This window comes from Orycteropus afer, unplaced genomic scaffold (assembly GCF_000298275.1).
Source record: "Orycteropus afer afer isolate SDZICR_OR568_19922 unplaced genomic scaffold, OryAfe1.0 scaffold00123, whole genome shotgun sequence".
NCBI classification, from domain to species: Eukaryota; Metazoa; Chordata; class Mammalia; order Tubulidentata; family Orycteropodidae; genus Orycteropus; species Orycteropus afer.
Genome location: NW_006921710.1, coordinates 5,776,809 through 5,801,063, shown reverse-complemented (window position 1 = coordinate 5,801,063; position 24,255 = coordinate 5,776,809). Strand labels below are relative to the sequence as shown.

The 24,255-nt window shown below is 50.4% G+C and overlaps 1 protein-coding gene across 1 annotated transcript; it reads left to right on the top strand.

Annotated features, from left to right (window-relative positions):
* The first annotated feature begins 1,225 nt into the window (after positions 1-1,225).
* Positions 1,226-17,416, top strand: URM1 (ubiquitin related modifier 1). The gene is made up of 5 exons (XM_007944271.2): positions 1,226-1,326; positions 5,645-5,715; positions 15,302-15,383; positions 16,938-16,986; positions 17,348-17,416. The coding sequence occupies exons 1-5, from the start codon at positions 1,226-1,228 to the stop codon at positions 17,414-17,416; spliced, it is 372 nt and encodes a 123-aa protein (XP_007942462.2).
* The last annotated feature ends 6,839 nt before the right edge of the window (positions 17,417-24,255 follow it).

The window sequence follows — 24,255 nt, the reverse complement described above, 5'->3', positions numbered from 1 at the left end:
TTCAGGAAGTGGCTGAACTTGACGTAAAGCTGGCAGTTGAACTTAAGAGACCTTGTCATTACATTATTCTGCCTTTAACCACCAGGCTACATTACCACACTCTACTAATGCTGAGTTCAGTTTTGAAATTGTAGTTAAGATGCCCATGGAACATTCACTTCTCTTCACTCCATCATTTCTGCCTTGGGCTTCTGCAACAGGCCCCAAGTGGTCTCCCTATCTTCTTTCTTGTTCCCTTCCAAACCATTTTCCACACTCTAACAAGAAATTATATTTTGAAACACAGTTCTTGTAATATCCCTCCAAAATCCTTCAATAGCCTCCCACTACTCTCAGAATAAAGACTGAAACACTTATTTGAGTTACAAAACATGGTTTGGCCCCTGCCCACTTTTCTAGCCTCATCTCTTACCAGGCTCCCTGCTCCCAAACTTAACACCTTCCTCTCTTGGTGCACCAGCATGCTCTCCTGCCCTGAACTCTTTTCTGTTTTCCTCACTGGAACGCTCCCAGGGGTTTCTCTCCCCTCACATCCACCTAGTTACCTCTACTCAGACCTTAGGTAATCAGCTCATGTCCTTCATCTAATCAGTTTCCTTTCTGAGTTCCTGCAACTTCAGATCTTTATATTTGAGATTTTACATTTAGTATGTTTATTGATGAAAGTCTCTCCAACTAGACTGTGAATGTCCTAGAGACAGAATCCTTGCCTGTCCAGTTCACTGCATTCGTATCACCGGCCAAAATGCCTAGCACCTGGAGGAGATCCAATAAATACATCTTGAATGGATGAAATCCAAATAGACATCCAAAAGAGTGGTCGAGAGGTCAGAAGAAAGATTTCTCTGGACTAGAAATAAAAATCTGGGGGTCATTTTCAGTTGAAGTCAGAAGAGCGGACGGGATCTGCCAAGCAACGGGTTAACTGGAGATATTTGTAACCAATGCAAGGTAAACAGTAATGTGGCTCACAGTAATTTCGCAAGGTTGCTGGTGGTTTTCCCCGCCTAATTGTGGCCTTCTACAAGTCGCTTCCCACTGTGAGTCTGAGTCCTATCGGTAAAACGCAGAGGGGTAAGCGACCCTAATGCGCTCCCCAGTCCCCAGTTCTGGTAATCTCCTTTCCTCCGCTATGCCCGTCTTCCTCTCCTTACTCTTAGCGTCCATCCAATAGATGAGGAGAATGACTCTCTGGGCATCGCCTCTTCCGCCGCAGCATCGGGAGATGACCGGAAGTGGGGCGGTGCGCCGGAAGTTGAGGTGTGTTTCCTGCGAGCTTGGCTTCCCCAAGATGGCAGCGCCCTTGTCAGTGGAAGTGGAGTTCGGGTGAGTCGCAGTGCTGGGGCGCCGTGGGGATGGCCTGAAGTCGTCGGGCCCGGAACTCCCTTCCCTCTGCCTTGGGGCCTCTCACGGTCGAATCGCCGAGGCTTTTGGCACCTGCCCTGAGCCACGCCATTCGCCTCGGAGAATCTGAGGGGCTCGGCCTCTCTGGCAACGAGGCCGTATGTTCAGGAATAGAGGCGCACCTTCGGGAGGGGAGGTGCGTTCTGGGTACCTCTTGATGCTTTGCAGGACTTAAGGTGTGATGGTTAGCAGGCAGCCTCTTTATCCCGTTAGTCTAGAACCTGAGCTCCTGGAACCGAAAAAGGCCACCCTTCAAGCCCTGTTTCTACCTTCAGGCAACAATTTCCGCTTACACGGTTTTTGAGGCCTTGTTATTCGTGGGACCCTAGCCAGAACGGGACTCCTTTCTTCTATTTCCCAAGACTTGATGATGCTAAACAGACCTGAGCCCTTTGCCGCACAGTCAGTAAGTTTGCTGAGTGCGTTCCGCACATCTTGAGTCGCGTGAAAAAGATACGTGGATAAATAAGATAGCAGTGAGGGAAAACTAACCCTGACAGTACGGTATGCACAAGATAGTGCAGCAACTGGAGGAACCGACGAATAGCTGAAGAAACACAACAGAGAGGATGTCTATCAAAGCACTATTTTCTCTCGCCTGCATATAGAAGCAGCCACGGCTTATAGTGTCTCATGGTTAAGAGCTGGAAAAAACAGCCGACGTCAAAGACAAGGCAAAGACGCTGAGGCCCTAAGAGAGGAGTGGTGTAGCTTCCAGAGTCACATGGAAAAGCTGGGACTAGAGAGAGAGTGTGTGTGTAGAAGATACACAAGCCAAGCTTATGTGAAAGAAAAAGTCTGGGATTGGAATCTAAAACCACTGCCCATAAATGCCTTTCCTTCCATTGGATGCCCTCAGTTTCTTTCATGTTTTCCCTTCATTGAGTAGTTCATTCACCAACTCTTTATTGAGTGCTTACCATGTGCCAGGCAGTGAGCCAGACACTGAGGATACAAAGATAAATAGAACTCTGTCGGTGCCCTCTAGTGTTCATTTCTGTCCCTTAGAAGGGAGTAGTCTCATGAATGTTGAATGTATTTTAATTGATAGTATTGTCTGGCCCCTTGGATCCAAGTAGAACTGTACTGATTTAGCCTTCTGACTATTTTGCATCACTGAACTTTGGCCCAGCTATGCCTTCAAAGAACTGAGGGTTCTAGGAGGTTCCTTGTGCCTTCACAGGTCACAGCAGAGCTGGAAAGGGAGAAGCTGCAGATTGCCTGTTAAGATTTATCTCTAGCCAACTTGCCTTTCATTCTCACTCAGTCGGATCTGGTATCTGTTCATCAGAAATGTCTTTTATGTGTCAGGCACAATGCTGGCAGCTGTGGAGAAGTCATGAGGAAGATATCCTTACTCTCCAGAACTTACAAATCAGCATAGTTGCCTCTTTTCTGGCCTGACCATCTCTACCCTCAAGTCTCCTTTACCCCTAAGAGCAATAGTGAGCCTCAGTAAGGCAGGACAGCATTCCTCCATCCATTCCTCACCACTACTACCCACTCCCACCACCATTGTCTCCCATAGAATTTTCCCTTCTTTGTTGTTATTTGCCATTGAGTCGGACCTGACTCATAGCGACTCCTCCTTGGGTTTCCGAGGCAGTATCACTACAGAAGTAGATTGCCCAGCCTACCTTCCAAAAAGTGGCTGGTGGGTTTGAATCTCCAGCCTTCTGGTTAGCAGTCAAGTGCTTTAGGCACCACGCTACCAGAGCTCCTTAACCTTCTTTAGGAAGCAAGAATACCAAAGGTGTGTGCCAAACCCAGGTTCTTTCTCTCTTTGTCCTTGTCACTTTTCATGTTTTTACCCTTGGCCTGTCTTTCATTTCCTGTGTGTCTTAGCACATTCTTTACCCTTCACTCTGAACCTGAGCAGATTTGCAAAGAAGGCACCATGCTCATGATTCTCTCCCTTTTGTCCCTGAGTGGGCCTCTTGGGCCTCAAAGAGTCTTGAGTAGGGCTTTGCCTCTTACTGCTGAGCAGATGTTGGCCTCTTGGCTCACCAGCTTTGGTAGACTCTCTAGAAGGCTTCTCACACCTTCTTCCCTATCATTAATGACCACCTGGGTCATCCTTTGTCTTGACTCCTGAGCTGTCCTCAGCAAAGCATTTACTCAGGCACCACCCAGGATTCACATACATATTGCAGATGTGTTTTATGTCCCTGAAGTCCAGGCCTTAAAGGCTCAGATGTAAGGTTCTTTCCCTCTCTTTCTTTTTCCTCTTTCCTGAGTTTGGGAGGTATTGTTAATTGGAGGGACTGCCACTGATGTCAGAGAAGAAGGGAAGAAATGGGCATTTTCATTCATTCTGCAAATAATTGTTGAGTGAGTGTCTACTATGTGTTAGACTCTGTTCTAGGCAGGGCTTGCATTTCAGGAGGGAAAGGGAAATAAAAATGTGTAAGATAAAAAGAATGAAGATACAGTGAAGGCAGTTTTGGGACTGTCTATACCTGTTACTGGTACCAGCAAGCACTCTCACCAACAATTGGCAGGTGAAGGTTAGGTGAGATATCTTAAGATGTAATTCCTTAGTTGAGTTTGAATAGCAAACCTTGTAAAACATAAAAGGTCTGGCCTTGGGTCTCTTCTGGGGCCAGAACAGACCCCATGCCTGCCTCCCTGAATCACCTCAGAAACTAGGCATGTACTTTCCCCCTTTTAGATGTGCTGGCAGCAGAAATGTCAACCCCTCCCTTGAGGGCCAGTAAACCCAGTGGTGGCAGGTCACTCACTGAGCCAGACTGGTTCTCCCTTCATCTGCTTGTGAAGGGAAAAACAGAGTCAGCCTTCGAGCCTGGCACCACCAGGTTTGGCCACTCTTGGTTATTTGCCTGGGTCCCAGTTCTTCCAGTTCCTACCCCTCTTCTCTGACCCCCCACTCTTGAGCCCCTTGACTATCACCCTCCCCCACCCCAGCTGCTGCGTGTGCCAGCCCCCACCCAAGAGAGAACGAGGCTCTTGGAAGGGGATAAATGGAGGCTCTGTGCAGGCTTGCAGCTGAAATGGCCCTGTGCGCAGCCACAGATGGGCCTTCTCTCCCCCTCCACATTTCTGCATCAACAAAGCGTGACCTTGTTTGGATGACAGTCGCCCCATGTCTCCCCCATGACAGTGTTTGCCTTGCCTTTACCTCCCAGTGGGCTCTCTCAGGACATCTCTGTTCCCTGAAATTGGGAAATGGTAGTGGGGTGGGAGGCATTGCATCCATCAAAGGCCTGAGTTAGGACCCACATGAAGTCTGAGATGGGAATTAGGAGGTTCGGAGGGAGAGGCAGTGGGGGACACTGAAAGAGCCCTGGTCTCACCAGAAGCCCTGGCTTCTGGACTTGGCTTGAGCATCTCCACTATCCCAGCCTTGGCCAGTGTTGGGATATAGACATGAACCAAATTCTGCCCTCAAGAAGCTTCCTAGCTTTTGGGGAGTCTTGTTTGTTTTTTGTATTTTTTTCCTGCCAAGGCCTCTGAGGCTAAGCTAAAACCAGTTATGATTCAAACCCTAGCTCAGCCATTGTCTGTCTGACCTTAGACAAGTCACTTGACCTCTCTGGCCTTCAGTCTGCATCTCTGTCTGATGGAGTTTATACTGTCTGTCTGCCTCCTTCCCAGGGATGCCTTGAGGATGAAATGAGATGAGGAACATCTTGTAAATAGTGAGGTGATGTGGGTAATTATGATTAGTTGACGCTGAGCCCAGTAGACTCTCTTGCCCTCTGGCACTATGTTATGCCCACCAGGACAGCATTTGGTGACATGGGCAGGAGTATTTCAAACCCTCACCTGGGCAGAAGAAACCTCCAGGACACAGGGTCTCCAGTGTTCCTCATATGACTTGTCAGCATTTCTTGCAGATGAAAAGACTTAAGGCTTGAGAAGATTGAGTCACATGGGCAAAGTCTTAACAATCAGGCAGCAGTGGAGCCTGATCTCCATCTCGGGGCTGACAGACCCTAAAGCCTGTTCTCTGAGGAGTGAAAATGAAAGTCTGCAGATTTGAGTGCTTAATTATTTGTAAAAATTATTTATATTCTACTTTACCACATAAGGATGTCACATTTTAGAATCAGTCACTGATACCCAACACACTGGTAACCAAGGTATTCCCGAACCTTAGTCTCCAAATCTTTTGGGCTTCTAATTCCAACTCTAGCCTCAGTGTTCAGTTTCAGCTGCCTTCTCCTGTTTGTGAGCATCAGCTCACAAGGCTGTCTTTCTCTTTGGTCCTTCTTTCCAGGGGTGGTGCGGAGCTCCTGTTCGATGGTGTAAAGAAGCATCAAGTCATCTTGCCTGGGCAGGAGGAGCCCTGTGAGTATTGGCCTTCTGAACTGCTCTCTGGGGGGAAATTGGGCAGTCTGCTGGGATCACTCACCTCTGTTCAGGTGGAAAGGGCCAGGCAAAGGAGGGAGGAAGAGAGACGATTACCAGGATACTTTCCCCTGACGGTCTCTGGAGTCAGCCAGCTTTGCAGGAGGAAGGCAGTATAGCCTTGTGCTTGCAGATACGGGATCTGTAGTCAGACAGACTTGAGTTTAAATCCTGTTAGAACTTTAGACAAGTGATCTCACCTCTCTGAGCTTTAGTGTTCTCATCTTTGAAGTGGGGCTGGTAATGCCTATCTCATGGTTGTTAAAAGGAACAGGTATAAGATAACTCAAACTCACTGCCGTTGAGTCCATTCCAACTCATAATGACCTCTCCTTGGGTTTCCGAGGTGGTATCTCTACGGAAATAGATTGCTCAGTCTTCCGAGGAGTGGCTGGTGGGTTTGAACCTACAGCCTTCTGGTTGGCAGTCAAGTGCCTTAGGCATTATGCCACCAGAGCTCCCTCAAGTATAATATACATCTCTGTTATTACATAGCAGCAGAGAGATGTTCTCATGAAGTTGATAACCTTCATTTATTAACTATAGAATAATGTGGACAAGGTTACGTTATAGAAAGAAGCTTTAGATTAGAAAGAAAATATCCAGCCAAAAAGGATACAAGTTAAGAATGGCTGGCCAATGTGGCAAAAGGTTACAATTACTAAATTTAGATGAAGAGTATTTGGGTGTTTCTTGACAATTCTTTCAGACTTTTCAGAGTTCAAAATAAAAAAGTTGGAGAGTGGTTGGCTATGGGAGATAATGGATTTTTGTCATTTGTTCATTCAAAAGCTTTTTAATTTTTTCATGAATGTATATAGAGCACCTCCTGTGTGTGGCAGACCATGTACCAGGCATTGGGGATTAAGACATGAACAAGAGCCAGCCTTAGTCTTTAAATTGGAACATCTGTGAAGAGTTAACTTGCAGAGGTCCTGTTGAGGAAGTAGCAGCCTAGCCAGGGGGAGGGGGCTGGATATTGTGTCTTTTGAGGTCCTTTGCCCCTAGCAGTAGGTCATGGCAAGAGCAGAATGCTCAGAGATAGAGCCCAATCTCCACTTATGGCTGAGATACTTCTAGGGAGAAGAGGGGATCAATCATACGAGGAGGCAGTGGAAAATGATCAAGTGAGGTTTAACAGGATTCCTCTGGAACTGGACATATTTCTGCCAATTTGGGAAAACAATTATTGTTCAAATTAACTGGCTGCCAGAGGGCTTCTCTGATCTTCCCTCAGGCCAGGGAGCAGTGACACAGGGTAGATCTGGCTGTCATACTCAGAAACTTGAGGACACTTACCAGGAACAGGGCACTACCCAAATTGAGCTGGGGGTGAGATTGTGGGATATATGTTTCTGGTGGGGGAAGGCCTGGGGTGATGTTCTGGTTACATAGTGCCGCTCTGACAAGAATATACCACAAATGGGATGGTCTTAATAAACAGAAGTTTATTCTCTTACAGTTTGGAGGCTTTAAGTCCAAGTTCAAAGTGCCAGGCTCTAGAGGTGGGGGTGAAAGCTCCTCAACCTTGGGGTCTAGCTCTGCCTCCTGCTCCTGGCCCACTGCAGCTAGAGGCATTTCTTCACTCAGACAGCTGCTTGCTGCTGAGGCTGCTGAGGCTGCTAAGCCCAAGGTTGACAAATAAAATGGCACAGGCCCGATATTACTAAACCACATGGCAGGCCATTAACTTAAGTCCATTGTAAGTCCCAAGGTCGGCAGAACATGGCAGGCTGCTGAACAACGACACAACTACATGCAGGGTCCAAGTGTGCCACAAGCAAGAGACCGTTCCCAAAGCTGCTGCTTATATATGGGAAGCAGACTACATACCCAAAACAGCTACTCAGTTACTTGTGGTAGATCTTATCATGGAGTTGATTGCCAGTCTCACCATGGGGAGTAACTACCACCAGCTGCCCAGCCACTCAACCAGGCCCAGCCAAGTTAACACACAAACATAACCACCATAGGTGGTAAAGGTGACTGTGCTTTACTTGGTTTGACAGATAGGCACACAGTCTTAGCCTGGGGAGGGAACAAGGGGGTCTCAGAAGAAACCTTTCAAGGATTCAATCTTCAAGACCTCACTGGGACATTTATTACCATCATAGTAGTGATTTATTTTCTCCTGAGTTTGCTTGGCATGAAAGTTCACAATTTTTTCATAATTCCAGCCCCATTTCATTCATTCATTGACTGAATACAAAGCAAGTGCCAGGTATGATAAAAAGGACTTTAGTCTCCCATTTAGTTGACATAGTTTTTGAGTGCTTCCTTTGTGCCAGGCATTATAACAGTTGTTGGGTATTCAGTATTGAGCAAACCAGCTGTGATTCTTGCCCTAATGGACATTATAGTGTGATGGGGGTGGTGGGCAAGGAGCCAGACAATAAACAAGTAAATAAACAAATGTATAATTGTATCATTACTCATTGTAGTAATGGCTATAAGGAGAACAAAAGGGTGTTCTCAGTGAGACTAAGAAGTGGTCAGGGAAGGCCTCTTTGAGAAGATGGCATTGAAGCTAAAGAAGAGCACTTGGGAAGGCCATGGGGCGAAACAGCTTGGGGGGGCTCAGAACTGAAGGAAGGCCGGTGTTATAGGAGCACAGGTTGAGCGTAGAGCGGTAGGCAAACCCCCAAATGGTTGTGTGTATAATTGTCTCAACTGGACAATTATTATCCTCATTTTAAAAAGTAGAAACTGAAACTCAGAGATGTAAAGGGTCTTATCACATGTCATACAGTTGTTTCAATGGCAGACCCAGATTCCAAGGTCTCCAGAGTCCTTGTACTTTGCCTCAAACCTGCCACCATTTATCCCAAAAGACTCCTTGAATCACTGTGACATTGCCCGTCTGTAATATATTGTACAGTTTTTAAACTTTCATTCATTCATTTATTCATGCCTTATTATTTATTTTAATTTCCATAATGGCCCTGGTAGATATTATCAAGGAAACCATACCTCAGCAAGAGAGAGAGTAGTAGTAGCCTGTCCAGAATTACCAGGTAGGGAGGGATGGAAGCTGGGCTAGAACTCAGAGTTTTGCTATCTCACCCACCATCCACTGATTAGAGGACAGGTGGAGATGGATCTTTCCCCCTCTGGGAAGAAAGGAAGGAAAAGGAAGCAGAATGACCCCTTTCCTTAGTCTTTGGTTTCTTGGCTATGGGTCTTTACCTCTGCTTCCCATTTGTGCCCTGCTGTGCCTAGAGACATAGGCCCTACTGGCACGTGGGCCCAGCAAGAGGGCAGGAGTCTTACTCTTTCCCCATGCTTGTGCCCAGAGCTGTTGTCTGGCAGCCTTCCCAGCCTAAGGGCTGCCACTTGGCCAAGGAGGTCTTGGATACTCCAGCAGAAAGAATAGCAGCCATAAGATTATGGATTGTGACAAGTCTCACAAACAAGGGGACTCCAGGACTCCTGACCCTGGGTTCTGGGCCAGGAGAGAGCTTCCCGTCCAGCCAAGTTGGGAGAAGAGAATGTGAGAGCATGGAGGCCAAAGTGGGTGTGACTGCAAGAGAGGAACGTAACAGTCTGGAATTGCAAATCACTTATTTCTGGGAGCCTCTTTTTTCCCATCTATAAAATGGGAAGTTTGAGCTAAGTTAAATGTTTATTGAGCTGGATATCTGTTTGATGCATATTTTCAAAAAGATTGCTTCCAGTTCTTGTAAAAAAAAAAACCAAAACAAAAAAATTTGCAGTTGAGTAAATTTCAATTTATGGCAATCCCATATGGGTCAGAGCAGAACTGTGCTCTATAGCGTTTCCAGTGGCGGATTCTTCAGAAGTAGGTAGATCCACAGGCTTCCCTTCCGAGGCAGCTCTGGGTGGACTCCAACTGCCAGCCTTTCGACTCCCTTCCAGCTCTTCATGTGTACAGTTCTGTGCTGCAGAAGACGTGGAACCAGTGAGAAGTTATTTATATGTGAAAGGGGGATGTCTTGACAGCCACCCGATAGAATAGGCCATCTCCTTGATTGGTAGGTAGGGTTGGTAGGCTCCTAGGGGTTTGTGGGCATTGTGGCTTTTGTGACTCAAAGGTCACTTCAACTCAAGGCTTGCCCTCTCTTGATATCCTGAGCTTCCACACACTGTACTCAGTAACCTAGCACCTTGGGGACAATACTCAGACAGCTTTGGAGGTAGGATACAGTCAACCAGTCTGTAGTTGTCAGTGGCCTGAAGCAAACCCAGCACTCTGCAGGGCAGACTGTCTCAGTGGAGGGCATTACCTGCCCTGGCCCCTAGCAGGAGAAATGCCTACCTCACCTGTCCCTGCCCCTTTCCCTGCCCTGCCTTTGTACCCTCTCTGCTCTGCTCACATTGAAGGGTGCCTGGTGGGGGGAGGGCAGGAGCCTCGAGGGAGCCCCTGGGCACTTTAAACTGCTTAGCATGCACTTCACAGCCTCTCTGGGGCCAGCTGTTCCTTTCTCTGCTCTCAGGGCCTGTTTGCTGATCCCCTCCCTACCTCCCTCCTCTCTCTCCCTCCTACCTCCCAGCCCCTGTGCAAAATTGCTTTTGAAAAGATCCACTTTCTGCTTAATTAAACAATGAGGAGCGTCCCCTCGCACATCTGTAAACCTCCTTCTGAGGCCAGTTTAGCCCACAAACTGCTCCATTCTTACCCCCATTCACTTGTAAATGGACCCTCTGATGTTCTCTCCACCCCCTCTTCTCTCTTACTCCCCCGTCCCAGCTTTTTCTTCTCCCTTTTCAAGTAAGACCTGGGGTGGGCTCCCAGAAGAGCATGTTTTGGAGCTTGGTGGACTTGGTGGGATGAGGGTTTAACTGGTAGAAGGCTTAGGGGATCAGTGTCTCTCTCTCTCTCAAATCTGAAGGGCCGTCGTGGGGAAGATGGGACACATTTGTTGATGTAGTCCCTGTGGACTGACTTGATGCAGTAGGTGGAAGTGACAGGAAGACAGTATTCTGTTTAGGATAAAAGATCTCTTAGCTGTTAGCACAAGTGAGTTGACCTGCCTGTCCCTGGAGATGTTCAAGGAGAGGCTGGATGAGGGCTTGCTAGATCTGTTGCAGCAGGGGTTCAAGAAGCATCTTCAGGCTGTTTAGGTTCCAGCCCTGAGATGCTAGTATTCATACTCTTAGGGGCTGTGCCACAGTAGGTGGTTGGTGTCTACTAGACAAAGTCCATTGGGGTAAAAGGTTCTGGTGGAAGCTTTTGTAGGCATTCTCAAGACAGGCATGCCATGGTGCCCCTTCACCAGAAACCTATATGAGAGAGAGAGAGAGAGAGAGTCTGGCAGCTGAGAGAGTAAGGAATCCGAAGCCATTTGTGCATATACAACTCACAGCACCCATCAGTTGAGTACATCTTGTGCGTCCTGTGTTTGATACTATGCTGGGCATGCTGCTACCATCCTCAGAGCAACTCTTTGAAGTTCAGATCATTATATCCATTTGTTAAGATGACCCTGAGACTTAGAGAGGTGTCCTGCACACATCTAGCACACAGCCCAGCTCTTTCTGGCTCCAGAATGTCAGCTCTTAACCATTCTACCACAGAGCAATCAACTCCTGTCTCCTGCTTCTCCCCACAAGGGTAGTCTAGGTCCCAAGGCTCTCTGCAGTCAGATTAGGGTTGTCATTTCCTTCCTCTGGTGCTTCTTGCCCGGGGCAGTCTGGCGTCCAGCACCCACAGCCTCTGAATATGATTTCATCCTGGGAGCATTAGTCAACTTTAGACATCCTATGGGTCTGAATGTCTAAAATGGAGAACAGACCAGTGCCTGGGACCCCCTACAACTCTCCTAACTCCCTGTTCCCTCTCCAGATTTTAATGGGAAGGTAGTGTACCCCACAGAAAACCACAGCCACTTCTAGCACTGTCTAATTAGTGATTGACTGTACCCCACTCTCCAAAGCATATCTTCAGGGTACCAGCCACTGGGCAGAGCATGTGGAAACTCAGGATATCAAGGGAGGGCAAAGAGTACAGGTTCCTCCTCCAGGTCATAGAACTATTACAACGTTGATGTGCTTGCCACAGTGACATACATAGATCATATTTGATCCTCACAAAAACCCTGAGATATTCTTAGCATCTCCATTTGACAAAAAAAGAAAACTGAGGCTTAGAATTCCTTACCCAAGGTCATACAACCAGTAAGTGATGGAGTTGGACTCAAAACTAGGGCTGTCTGATACCAAAGTCTGTGCTCTTAACTGGTTCCTCCCGCATCTGCAGTTGCTCGTGAATTCAGTAAACATCTCAGATGTTTGGGGTGTAAGGTCTTGTGCTATGTGCTGTGGCAGGTGCTGGGTCCTCAGAAGACAGTCAGCTAGTAATAGTAATGCCCTACATCTGAGCTGGGTCTTCATACACGTGTTGAGACAAAGAAACTTGGGAGCACAGGCCCAGGAGGTGTGGGCTGAATGCCCAGGGAGCAATGCAGGTGGTAAATAGCCCTGGCATTCAGGAAGAGATTAGAGGCCTTTTCCAAAACACATTCCTTCATAAGGCCTACAAGGCCCTGCATGATGTGGCCCCTAGCTACTGCTCTGGCCTCATCCCATGCTGATCTTGCTCTCTCTGTCCCAGTGTCTTGAACCTGCCAATTCCATCCTGCCTCAGGTCTTCCCATATGCTCTTCCTTCTGCCCGGAATCCTCTCCCTTCCCACCCCATTCATCCTTCAGTCCTCAGCTTCAATGTTAAAGCTTTTCTTGATCCCAGACCAAAGGCAATATCTTGATAAATGCTTTCGCTGTCCCTTGAATGTTTTTGTAGCATTTATCACAACTAATTCAGTAACTGAGTGTCCATCTCCCCTACTAATCTGTTAGCTCCATGAGGGTAGGCGCTATGTCTTGTCTTATTCACTGCCTTCTCTCTGGCACCTGGCATCTAGTAGTTGCTCAATAAAAATTTGTCTTCTGAATAATTGCTTGGGTTCCCAGGAAGGAGACTACTCTCAGTAGGAAAGGGAAGGCCAGACACAGAGGGAGGAAGGTGAAAGTCCCCAGCCCCCTGTCTATCCCAGAGCCATCTCCAAGCCACCAGCCCCTGACTCTGCTTAACCCTTCCTCCTCCCCTGGGCGCCTTTGGAAGCCGACCATCTGGCTTGGAGGCTATTTGCATATTGTCTGGGCCTCAACAAGCCTAGCAAGGGATCCCTGGGGGTGTGTTTCAGGCCAGACCAAGTGGCCCTTGCAGTCTGCGAAGGGAGCCATGAGTTCCACCTCTCCCCACCCCCAAATCCAGGCATGGGGGAACAATACAAGTGGTGATGCAGTGGCCTCACCATGGTAACAGGCTATCAAGAATGTAGGCAGAGGAGGAGGGAGTGACCTCAGCAAATAGGAGCATCATGATAAATGAGCTAGCACCAGGCAGCAGACTCACCCCAGCCCAGCCCTCCAGGAGCACTCCATGATGGTGCCATCACCTGGATAGCCCCAACATGACCACTTGCCCTCCTCCCTACCATCCCAAACCTATTCAGAGTAGAGCAGAAGTCCTCTGCTTTTGGAGGGATCCAGGTCTGTTACCTAACTGAGTCTGGTCCAGTCAGCTGGTGGCCTTCTGGGAGGCACTGCCCAGTCCCTCTCAGTGCCTCTGCATACACAGGCACAACCCTGCCTGCCAAGGCTGGCTGATGGATGTGTCAGGCCCCAGCAGCTCTATCGAGCGGCCACAAGATATATGAGCTGGCGGCCCACCAGACAGTGCCAAGATGGAGGCCAAGAGGAGCCAGAGCCAAGGGGAAGCCTCTGAAACCCAGGCCTCAGGGAGGAGCCTGTCCAGGAGTCAGAATGGAAGGCAGCTAGATGGATGCAATACTCCCTGCCTGCTCCAGAAACCAGGAAGACCAGTCTGCTTTGTTTAAAAGTAGAAATTAAGATTGAAGGCACCAATCTTAATCCATGGACACTTTGCCCATGGTCCTGTGCTCTGTTGGCATATGATCCAGGGAAGTTGGCACAGAGCAGAGGGAACTAGCCCATCTAGGCTGTAGGCCTGACAATACAGTCTGCCTCCCTGCCTAGGGGGTGGCCCACAGGCCAGTGACAGTGCCTTAAAACACTGCGCAAAAAAAAAAAAAGCATTGACCTATGTCACTTTAGTTTTGTGTATTTCACTGTACATAAATTATATTTCAATAAAATGCATTAAAAAAAAAAAAAACCACTGCCTGTGGCAGGTGCTGCACACACGCGCGCACGTGCATGTGTGTGTGTGTATGACAGACTGTCAGGCCTAGACTGAGAGGAGAACTATAGATGCCCTTTACCTCTCCTCCAAGCAGCCTTGCCTCTATCACACTCCAAGACTCTGCCCTCTAGGCAGGAAAACCAAGACATTGATACCCTGGGTCCTTCTCCAGCTTAGCCCCTGGGCTTTGTTTTAGCCATGACTCCAGGACAGCAAGCCCCTTTGAGACTCTGACTCAGGATGTTGTTGTTGTTGTTATGTGCTGTTGAGTCAAACCCGACTCATAGCGACCCCTCCTTGGGTTTCCGAGGCAGTATCACTACGGAAGTCGGATTGCCCAACCTTCCTTCCGAGGAGTGGCTGGTGGGTTTGAACCGCCAGCCGTCTGGTTAGCGGGCTAGTTAACCCCAAGCCCCTACTGGCTACCCAGAGCTGGTGGTTTCCTTAGGCTTTTTATGCTCAAGTCTCTGAGAAGGAGAAGGAATCCAGCAGCCCGTTTGAGGAGTGGGTAGTTGAGAACCATAGACTTTGGGAACTTCATGGAACCAATCTGAGTATGCTGTGACCTGAGAGTCCTGCTCCTTGGAAGGGCTCAAACCAAAGAGAGCTAACCCTAGGGATAGGTACCTCTGAGCCTCCATACCATGTAGGAAGAGACTGGTGGCTGTCCTAGAACCACAAGCAGGCAGATGTCACGGTTCTGTTGAGCAGAAGAGGCCCTTTTGACCCCGAGTCACTTGCCTCTCCAGGGAGTTTTCAGCAGCCCTAGCTTCAGGGTGACCGCCCCAGGTCTGGAGGGCATGGGGAAGGGGGGAGTAGTGGAGCAGTGATTTGTCAGCATCACTGGTGAAGGAGCCTCTCTGCCTTTGCCAGAGGAAATTAACTGATGCTATCGGCTCAGCAATTGTTTTTCTTCCCTCACAAAGGGAAATGTATGCAGACCCTTCCATGAGAGAACTGAATCCTCCTCACCTGGGACTGGTTGGAGAGATAAAGGTAGAGGGGGCTTTTCAGAGCCTCAGAAGCCTGTCTGCAGCAGTTTCAGACCATTGGGGGTCTGTCTCCCAACCCTTTCAGGTGTGGCAGTTCCTCCTGCTGTCTGTCTTGAGTCCCCCTTACGGGCCTTCAGTGTTGCTAGGTGCCACTTTTCTCTGAAGACCTTGCTAGCAGGTCACTAACCCACATCCTCACCTTGGGGATCCACAAGTTTGTGGGCCATCACAGTCTGGTCCACAAGGGGCCCTCTAAGCCCCATACTCATTTCTTTCTGGTCCAGGCAAGGTTCTAGGGGCCAGGAGTCATTTGAGAGTAACAGTAGTTTGTCCTGTGCCTTCCTTTCCAGGGGACATCCGGAACCTCCTTGTCTGGATCAAGAAGAATTTGCTAAAAGAGCGACCAGAGTTGTTCATCCAAGGAGACAGTGTGTGAGTTCCTTTCTTCCCTTCCCTGAAGAGGATGGAGGTCGGGGGGAGGGTGTTTGAGCTGCTATCCTTGGATTCATCCTCAGCCTTCTCTGAGTTCTGTTCTCCCCTCTGTCCTCTCTTCACCTCTCTGAGGAAACTGCTTCTGTCCAGCTCTTAGTTCTAGTTTTCTTGTTACCACAGTGGGTTGTTGGGGATTTTTAAAAAGCCCAGATGAAAGGAAATTGGTGAATTTCTTAAAAACTTATATTCAGCCTTCTCATGACCTCAAACTTGCTGTGGAAGCTTAAGCAAATTTCTTCCTTTCTCTGGGCCTGAGCTATTCTGTTTGTATAGTAAGTGCTGAGAAGAAGACAGTTGCCAAAGACCCTTTCGGCCCTCAGTGGTCTAGGACAGTGCTCTCCAATAGAATTTTCTGTGATGTCAGAAATGGTCTGTATCTGTGCTGTTCAGTATAGCAGCCATTTGCTATGTGGGGTTATCGAGTCCTTGAAATGTGGCTAGTGTGACTGAGCAACTAAACTTTAATTTTATTTCGTTGTAATTTAAATGGCCACACGGGCCTAGTGGCTACCAAATGGGACAGCGCAGATCTAGGATTCCAGGGAGTTGCTGATTTTGTGCACATGTGTGCATGTGTGTGTACAAACACACATTTGTGCTCACTGTGGACTCTCCTACCCCCAGCCCAAAGCTTTTATACCTGTTCCAGGTCCAGCCCAGCTTCCTAGGACAGAAGCTAAGTTCCATGTGCCAAGAAGTCACTTAATTTCTAAAACTAGACCAGCCTAATTTGTTAGAATAGTGGGCAGAGTTACTGTGAGACACGTTCACCTGCCTGGAAACATGGGTCACCAACATGCCCTGTAAGCGAGGGCTACCATTCAGGTCATGGTCCAGCAGTCCTAGTGGCCCGCCTCCAGGGACTTCCAGCAGGAACCAGTCCAGGGTGCCTATCCAAATGTTGTTCCACCCTGCCCATGCTGGACAGGGCTGATTTAGAGCATTCAGAGTGCTGTGCTGCTCGTAGCCTCCTCTGATCAAGAAGAGCCAAGATAGCCTTCTCTCCAGGGTGGGGATAGGGGTGGCCTAGAAGCCAAAGCTCTTCATTTCCAGGGCTAAGGAGAGTGCATCCAGACTCCTGGAATGATACGCTGCTATTAATGGTTGCCATGACACACAAAGAAGTGAGCACGTGTCTCATAAGTTCATGACATCTCATCCTCACACAGACTTCTTGAGGAAGACACTATAATTGAAAAGACATTGTTTTCAGATGAGGAAACTGATGCTATGAGAAACAAAGTGCCTTGCACAAGGTGCAGCGGTGGTGCTGGAATTCACACCCAGTTCCAAAGAGCACAGCTATATGGGCTGGTTTTCTTCAGATGCAGACTGTAGCCTCCACTTTCTGGGGGATCTTCAACTAGAACTTCAGAAGGAAAAGCTCCCCACCACACTTCCCTGCAGCCCAAGGAATCTAAGGCTCTCTACTCCTACTCCTGTGCCCACCTTCTACCCTTCACTCTCTGCTACTTACCACCCTCTTTCCCACAGGCGGCCAGGAATTCTGGTGCTGATTAATGATGCCGACTGGGAACTGCTGGTCAGTACCTTGGGACATCCCTCCCCCAGATGCTACCCTCACTGCTTCAGCAAGAGAGCCTTGGAGCTCTCATGTAGCCCACTTGGGGTGGCTGGGTAGTCCTCTTCCCTACTCCAGCTGCCAAACTGAGGTGATTCAAGTCTCCCACCCCAAGTAAAGAAGGAATGGGGAGCTGGGGGTAAGAGGTGAGCTCCCCATCCTAGAGATTTGCAGGTTAACATGTAGGGTACCCGTTTTTCTGGCAGATGCTGTCTTTCTCTCCCAGAGCAGCCAGGCACTCCCCGCTTCCTCTCCTCATACCTAGGGGAGAAACTGGGGAAGTGCGCCTGACAGTCTCCCCCTCCTCTCTCTCCTGGGTCAGGGTGAGCTGGACTACCAGCTTCAGGACCAGGACAGCATCCTCTTCATATCCACGCTGCACGGAGGCTAAGGGCCCCCTCTGTGGCTAGGTACCCTTGAGGTAGGAAGAACCAAACAATCAGATGTCCCCTTGGGCCCTGCTTCCAGATCTCCCTGTCCCCCTTGGCTGCTTTCTTCCCTGCTCTACCCCTGAGCTCCCTCCAGGCAGGGAAAAGAGGCCAGGTGCTAAAAATGAGCCTTTCTCAGGCACGTGAGAAGGGGAAGGCGGGCTGGGCTGGCGCCTGAGTGCAGCACTCCCATTCTCAGCAGCTGAGATGGGGGAGGGTGTCCCTTGGGTTTGTCAGTAGTGGAGGTTGTGCTTTCTGGCCAGGTTACCCAGCTGCATTGGGGCCTGAAACAAACCCTGCTCCCTCCACTCCTGTCTCAGTCTAAGTGTGGAATGACCGCTCTTCAGGCCACAGTGTCTTCAAGGGGAAGATGAGTGGACCTGAAGAGCTGATGGAAGCCCCTCTCTTCTCAAGAATGGAGGAGTCTCTGCCTCAGTTTCCCCATCTGGACAGCAGAGGGCTCTGCCTGTCCCCCACTGATACCATTATGGAACCCCAGCTGGGATCCCCTATTCAGTACTGACCCCCTCTCCCCTCTGCCCAGCAGCTGCTCTTACAACACACCCCTCCTCCTACTCCCCCCACCGCCCTTGACCCTGGCTGGCCTCACCCCACACAGGCCACCAGATGGGCTCCTAAGACCTTCCCCCAGCAAAAGGCTGCCTGCTGCTCATCCTGCTGGGTGTGTGTGGGGCGGGAGTAGTCTAAACTTTGGAGCAGCAAGTAGAGGCCTGATGACTCAGTGTGCCTCAGTTTCCTCTTCTACAATAACATGGATATTTATAGTTAAAAATCAGCTCATCTGAAAACTAGGGAGGTACCTGATGGCATAAATAGACTATCTCCCTTCTCACCTCCTTGCTGGAAGGCAGATGGGGGCAGGCAGCACCTGGTAGGCAGGGTGATTCACCCCTCCTCCCTCCATCCCTTCTGGAAGTCTGGGGCCTCAGTGTCTGCAACAGCTGGCCTTGGGCAAATAAAAGACTAGGTTGTTTACTAGCCTTGCCTGGAGCTTCATCCTTAATAACGGCGGGCATCCCCACATTCCCCAGCCATGGTCTCTGGTACAACCTCTGGCCTCAGCCTAGGCCTCTCAGAGCTGCCCTTCATCCCAAAAGAAAGCAGGGATTACAACCCAGACTATCTGGGAGAGGATGGTCTGATGGAGACTGTCTGGAGAGGAGGTGGCAGAGCTAGTCTGTGCTGACCAGCCTGGGTCCTGGGACACGTCTTTAGCTTGCTGGCTTGGCCAGGCTTTGTCCTACCAGCTGCAGCCAGCAGCCCCACAACCCAGAACGGGGGTGGCGTAGATGAAACTGCTGAGCCCCCTTTCCTTCCTATGACCTGGAGAAAAAAGCTTTGTTTACTGGAGAGAGATCTCAAAAAAATTAGAGTGTGAACATCATCCCGCTCAAAACATTGCTTTTCATTAAATGTCAATAATTTAAGGTGGAATTTCTCTCACCCTGTGGAGACAAGAGTGTCAAATGGTTGTACCAGCAGTTGAGGGGCACATTGTTCTCAGGGCTTAGAGGACAGATGAGCCCCCGGCTGGTAAGCTTCTCACCAGCACTGCTGACAGAGGAGGCCCTCTAGGCTTGTGTGCGGATAGGGGCAGCCATGTTGGTGCTTGGGTAAGAGCTGGTCTGGGTGAGAATTCAGACCAGTGTTAGCCTCTGAGTGCTGTCCAGAGAAGCTGTATGACCCACCTTAACCAGGTGGTGAGTTCAGTAGCTCCGTTTTAGGGAACAAAGCAGGGATTTGAATGGCCTCCCTATGGCCACATATTAGAGGGTCAGCCTGTTCAGGTTCTTGTAATCTGGAGGCCCCTCCCTGCCTCCAGCCCCTTTGAGCTTCTTCTGTGGCTGTTGCCCCGCCTGGGATTCCTGGTTCTGAAAATAGGATGCCTGGATGCATTCCCCTCCAGCTGTATGCAGGAGTGGCCCAGGGAAATGTGGAAAACCTTATCCCCTGCGTGGCACCCCAAGTAATGCCTAGAGTAAGGCGGGAGGACACGCTGGGGAAACCCGATTCTCAGCGCAGCTGGGGATGCGTGCCTGGCCACTGAAGTTGGCAAGGGCCAGGTTGCTCAGGACTGTTTCAGGTCGTTTTTAGACATAAGCATTTTAGACATAAGCACAAGTCAGAGAGCGGTCAGGGACCTGAGACCTGTGCTCAGCCTCAGCAACTCCCAACTGCCCCTCCCCCAGGCAACTCCAGCCGAGTTGGCCCCCCACTTTTGAGGAAATAAATAAATAAACCCCACTATCTCTGAAGATTTTTCTTTAATGAAAAGGATTCATTTGTCCAAGTTCTGTTTCCAAACCGAGGCGACTGCCAGACTGGAGCGCATCATACCCGACTCTTCGCCCGCTCTGGCGGTGGCTGGAGGCTCAGCCCATCAGTCGGCCTGGAGGGGCTTGGCGGGAGGGCTCTGTTTGGGATTTAGGGGTTGGTTTACGCTTTTGTTTTGTTTTGGGAATATGATGAGGGGATAGGTTAGAACCAATTCAAAACGAGTTAGCGATCTGCCGCATCTTCATTCGCCTGGACTTCTGCAGCTTTGGCCGAGGGTGGGCTCCCCCAGCCACATTCAGCCCGGCCACTGTATGCCAGCTTCGTTCCCAGCCGAAATTTGAAAGGGGGACAAACAACGCGATTGACTAGAGAACCCTACCAGCCAGGACTGATCACCCGCAGAAGAGGAGGATGGCCGCGCTGGTGGCAGGGTCAGGCTCCCTTTTCTTTGCGCCTGGCTGGGGCCGGCCAGCCGCCACCCTGAGGGGTCTCACCCGCTCTGAGCTCGGTCCCTGCCGGCCCCCGCCCCTGTTGCGCCGAGAGCTCAGCCACAGATGTCCAGCCACAATTCTCGGTTGGCCGCAGACTCGTACAAGAATTGCGTTTGGACAATCAGTGGCGAAGCCCCTGAGTTAAGGGCCCCGGTTTTCTGCGGGGTTGCATTTCGCCTCTTAAAAGCACCAGACCAGATCTCCAGAGCTGTGCCCGACTACCTCGCAGACGGTCGCTGCCCATCCCAAGGTAAGGTGGACGAGCAAGCACGCAGATCCCGACCCTGCGTGGGTATCCCCATCGCCCCTGGCGTGTGTTTTCATCGATCGCAGCCCGGGGTCCCTAGAGTTGCCGGTGTTCGGTCTCTGCGCCGCCTCAGGTCGGGGGGAATCTCCTCTGTCAGGCCCGGGGAACCCCGACACCCCTCTCCCCGCCCCCAGCCTGGGCTCCCCGGGTTCGCTGGGAATCCGGAAAGCGGGGGACCCAGGCCAGGTTGCGTTTCCGAGCCCAGGATCCGAGATGCTAGACTCCTGGGTCCCCTGCCCCCGCCCAGCCCCGCGCACGCACCGGCCTGGGCGCTCTCCGCTTTCCTGTAGATAAGTCCCTGCCGGGCTGCCTGCGGTGGCTGTAGCGGTGGTGGTGGCGGCTGTGGCCCGGACGCCGGGAAGCGCTGGAATGCGCCGCCGGGTCACCTGCAGCGCCCGGGGAGCCGGGCTCAGAGCCGGGTGGGCTGGCGAGGCGCAGGGCTGAACCCGAACGGACGCCTCTGGCGGCTAGGGGCCGGGGCGGGCTTTTAGTGGGCCGCTCCAACAATACGGGCCTGGCGCGGAGAAAGGGGCTCGGCTGCAATTGGTACTGGATTTGAATAACGCCACGGGGCCATCAATGGTCATTGTGTCGGTGGGTAATGAATCTCCGCTGTCTCCCGGGCTGGCCAGGCAGCTGCAACCTGCGCTCAGGCAGCTCTTAAAGACATAGCGTGCCCCTCCCCAGGGGCCGCCCCCCACCTCTACACCGTCGAGACCCCACTCCCTCCCACCACCACCCAGCGCCCTCTACTCCCGCTGCCCCGCCTGCTTCCTTAGCCTGACCCTTTTGCCCATCACCCCCTCCCTCCTTCTGGGGCAGGCACCCGCATCTCGGCCCTGCACTCCCATGGACCTGACTCGGGCCCCTGGCCTTGGCAGAGTTCCCCAAGAGTGCCCAGGGAACCCAGGGCCTTTTAAGGCCCAACCCTGCCTCTCCTCTGCATCTGAACCTGAAGACTCTGGAGCCCTCTTTCCTTGAGCCCCTGACCCAGAGGCTTCCCTGACCGAGAGACTTCTAGCTAGAGGGTGAAGGGGAACAGTGTGGAGGTCAGAGAGTCACCTCCTTAGAAGGCTCTGTTGAAGAATAAGAGGGGTGCAGTCCCAAGCTCCAGGCTGTGGATACCATCTCCAGAGACCACACCCCCACTGGGATCAGGAGATTGCCCCATCCCCCACCAAGTCTAGGGCTTGATTCCCAGGCTCCTGGATACCTCAGCTCTAGCAGTTGGGGGTGGGGAGGGGAGCAGGTGGGTGTGAGGGGGCGTGGAATCTATTAATACTTGTCTGTCCTTGTCTCTTCCACTGAACAGCACACCCATCCTGGAGGACAGCAGCTCTGTCGCAGGGCTGCTGTGCCCCTCTACTCTCCCAGCCAGGGTTGACAAAGAATGGGCTTGGTCTACTGGGTGAATGAATATATCCCAGTTTCTCACCTCCAGACCTCAGCTTATTTTTCCCAGTGAATGTCATACCCTGGAAGGCTAGTGTCTGGCCATTTCTCCCGTGCATTCTGCCCTCTATCCACCCTGGGTTCCCCAAGCCCCAAAGCACCCTGCCTCTGCCCTCTGCACACCCTGCTGTCCCTGCCGTGCGGTAAGTTTCCTGCTAGCTCACCTCAGCACACAAGCTTTGGGTGACCTTGCCATGTGCACCTGCTGAATTGTGGTGGTTGGTATATCTGGTTCTCCTCACTAGGGCAGGAAGTGGGTCCTATTGGATTTTTGTCCCTCCAGGACTAAGTGCAATACCCCCTTCACCAATCATTAAATATCTCTGAGTTGGGTGGATATGTACCCTGTGACTTAAAAATAAGCCATATAACCTTGGAGTTCCTTATGAAAGTTGAGGAAATGTGACTTCTCAGGAGAGAAGCCCACTAATATTAGGAAGCCCACTAATATCCCAACTCCTGGGAATGCTCCATTTTAGAATGATAATAGCAGCAGTAGCAGGAACAATAACCATCCTAACTGTTGGGTGCCTAGCACTAAGTGCTGCAAAGGTGCTCATCAATGCTTCACCATAACCTAGGAAGTGGGTGCTATTATCAGTCCCATTGTACAGATGAAAAAACTTAGATTGGGGGCAGTTAAGTCCCTAGGCCACCACTTGGAAATGATGGAGTCATAATTAGAACCCAGAGTATAGTTTCCCGGCCTTTACTTAGCAGATCCAGAAGGGATTGTTGTAAATACACACTTAAAAGTGTGAGGCCCCGGAGACACTCTGTGTCCTTATAAATCCATCCCCAACCCCACCCCAGCCTGGCATGAACGCAAAGATGACACGGATCTTGTTGTTTGATGCCACTGAGTCATTTTGACTCATAGCCATCCCATGTGACAGAGTAAAACTGCCCCATAGGGTTTTCTTGGCAGTAATCTTTACAGAGTCAGATCATCAGTCAAAATATCCATCAGTTGTTTTTTCTCCTGCGGAACTGTTGAGTGTGTTTTAATCGCCAGTGTTTCTGTTAGTTGCCAAGTGCTTAACTGTTGCACCACCAGGGCTCCTTCCGAAGAATATCTTCTTCTTGTTGTTGTTATGTGCCGTCGAGTCGGACCCGACTCATAGGGACTCCTCCTTGGGTTTCCGAGGCAGTATCACTACGGAAGTAGATTGCCCCATCTTCCTTCCTATGAGTGGCTGGTGGGTTTGAACCGCCAGCTTTCTGGTTAGCAGTCAAGTGCCTTAGGCACTATGCTACCAGAGCTCCCCCAAATATCTTAGCGTTCTTTAAAACCCATCAGTCCTGGGCAAAGAAGGTCATTTCCCCTCGTCCTCATCATTTTTGACTGGGGAGTCAAAAAGGATCCTATCTCCAGTCATTGAACAGACATTTATAGAATGCCTACTGTGTGCTAGTTGGGGACTCAAAGGTATACAGATAGCCCCAAAGAAGGTGATACACAGCGGGCAGCGGAGAGGAATCTTCAGGGAGGAGGAGAGCTGCTCCCAGGAGCAGGGAGTTAGGTGAAGGTCATAGCAGTGAGGCTGGGGACTCTTCCAAGTGGAGGGAACAGCATGCTCAAAGCAAAAAAGAACTTGGTGAGTTCTGAGGAAGGAGAGAAATTCAGTGTGGCTGAAGAGCAAAGAGGAAGAGGAAGTACAAGATAAAGCTGGGGTCAACCCTGCTGGGCCTTGTTAGTCCTGGGGAGGATTTGTGATTTTATCCTAACCACAGTGGGGATTCTGAAAGGTCGGACAAGTTCAGATTTACATTTTGAAAGGTTTGCTGGGGCTCAAGTGTGGAGAATGGGTGGGGGAGGAAGGGGCGGGGTAAGGGGGATGCTGTAAGACCAATTAGGCTGTTGGTCATTTGCAGGTGAGAGCTGGTGGTAGCCTGGGCTTAGGTGATGGCAGAGCAGGGTCCCTAGCTGTGTTTGATAGTCTGGATGACCTCAGGCAGGTCGCCTATTGAGAAAGCGACATTTGGCTAAGGCACTTGACTGCTAACCAGAAGGCTGGCGGTTCAAACCCACCAGCCACTTCTCAGAAGGAAGGTTGGGCAATCTACTTCCGTAGAGATACTGCCTCGGAAACCCAAGGAGGGGTTGTGTGAGTCGGAAGAGACTCAACGGCAGTGAGTTTTGGGTTTTGATGGATGCAAAGTACTTCGTATATGCTGGGGGAGGGGCGGGGAGGAGAAAGAGGAACAGAATCTAATGTTGCCTCTCCAAAAGTACCCATCTGGTGGGCAAGTG

Coding starts and splice junctions, on each gene's coding strand:
- URM1 (XM_007944271.2), top strand. CDS start 1,226: ATGACCGGAAGTGGGGCGGTGCGCCGGAAGTTGAGGTGTGTTTCCTGC. Junction 1,327..5,644: donor TCAGTGGAAGTGGAGTTCGG/GTGAGTCGCAGT, acceptor CCTTCTTTCCAG/GGGTGGTGCGGAGCTCCTGT. Junction 16,987..17,347: donor ATGCCGACTGGGAACTGCTG/GTCAGTACCTTG, acceptor CTCCTGGGTCAG/GGTGAGCTGGACTACCAGCT.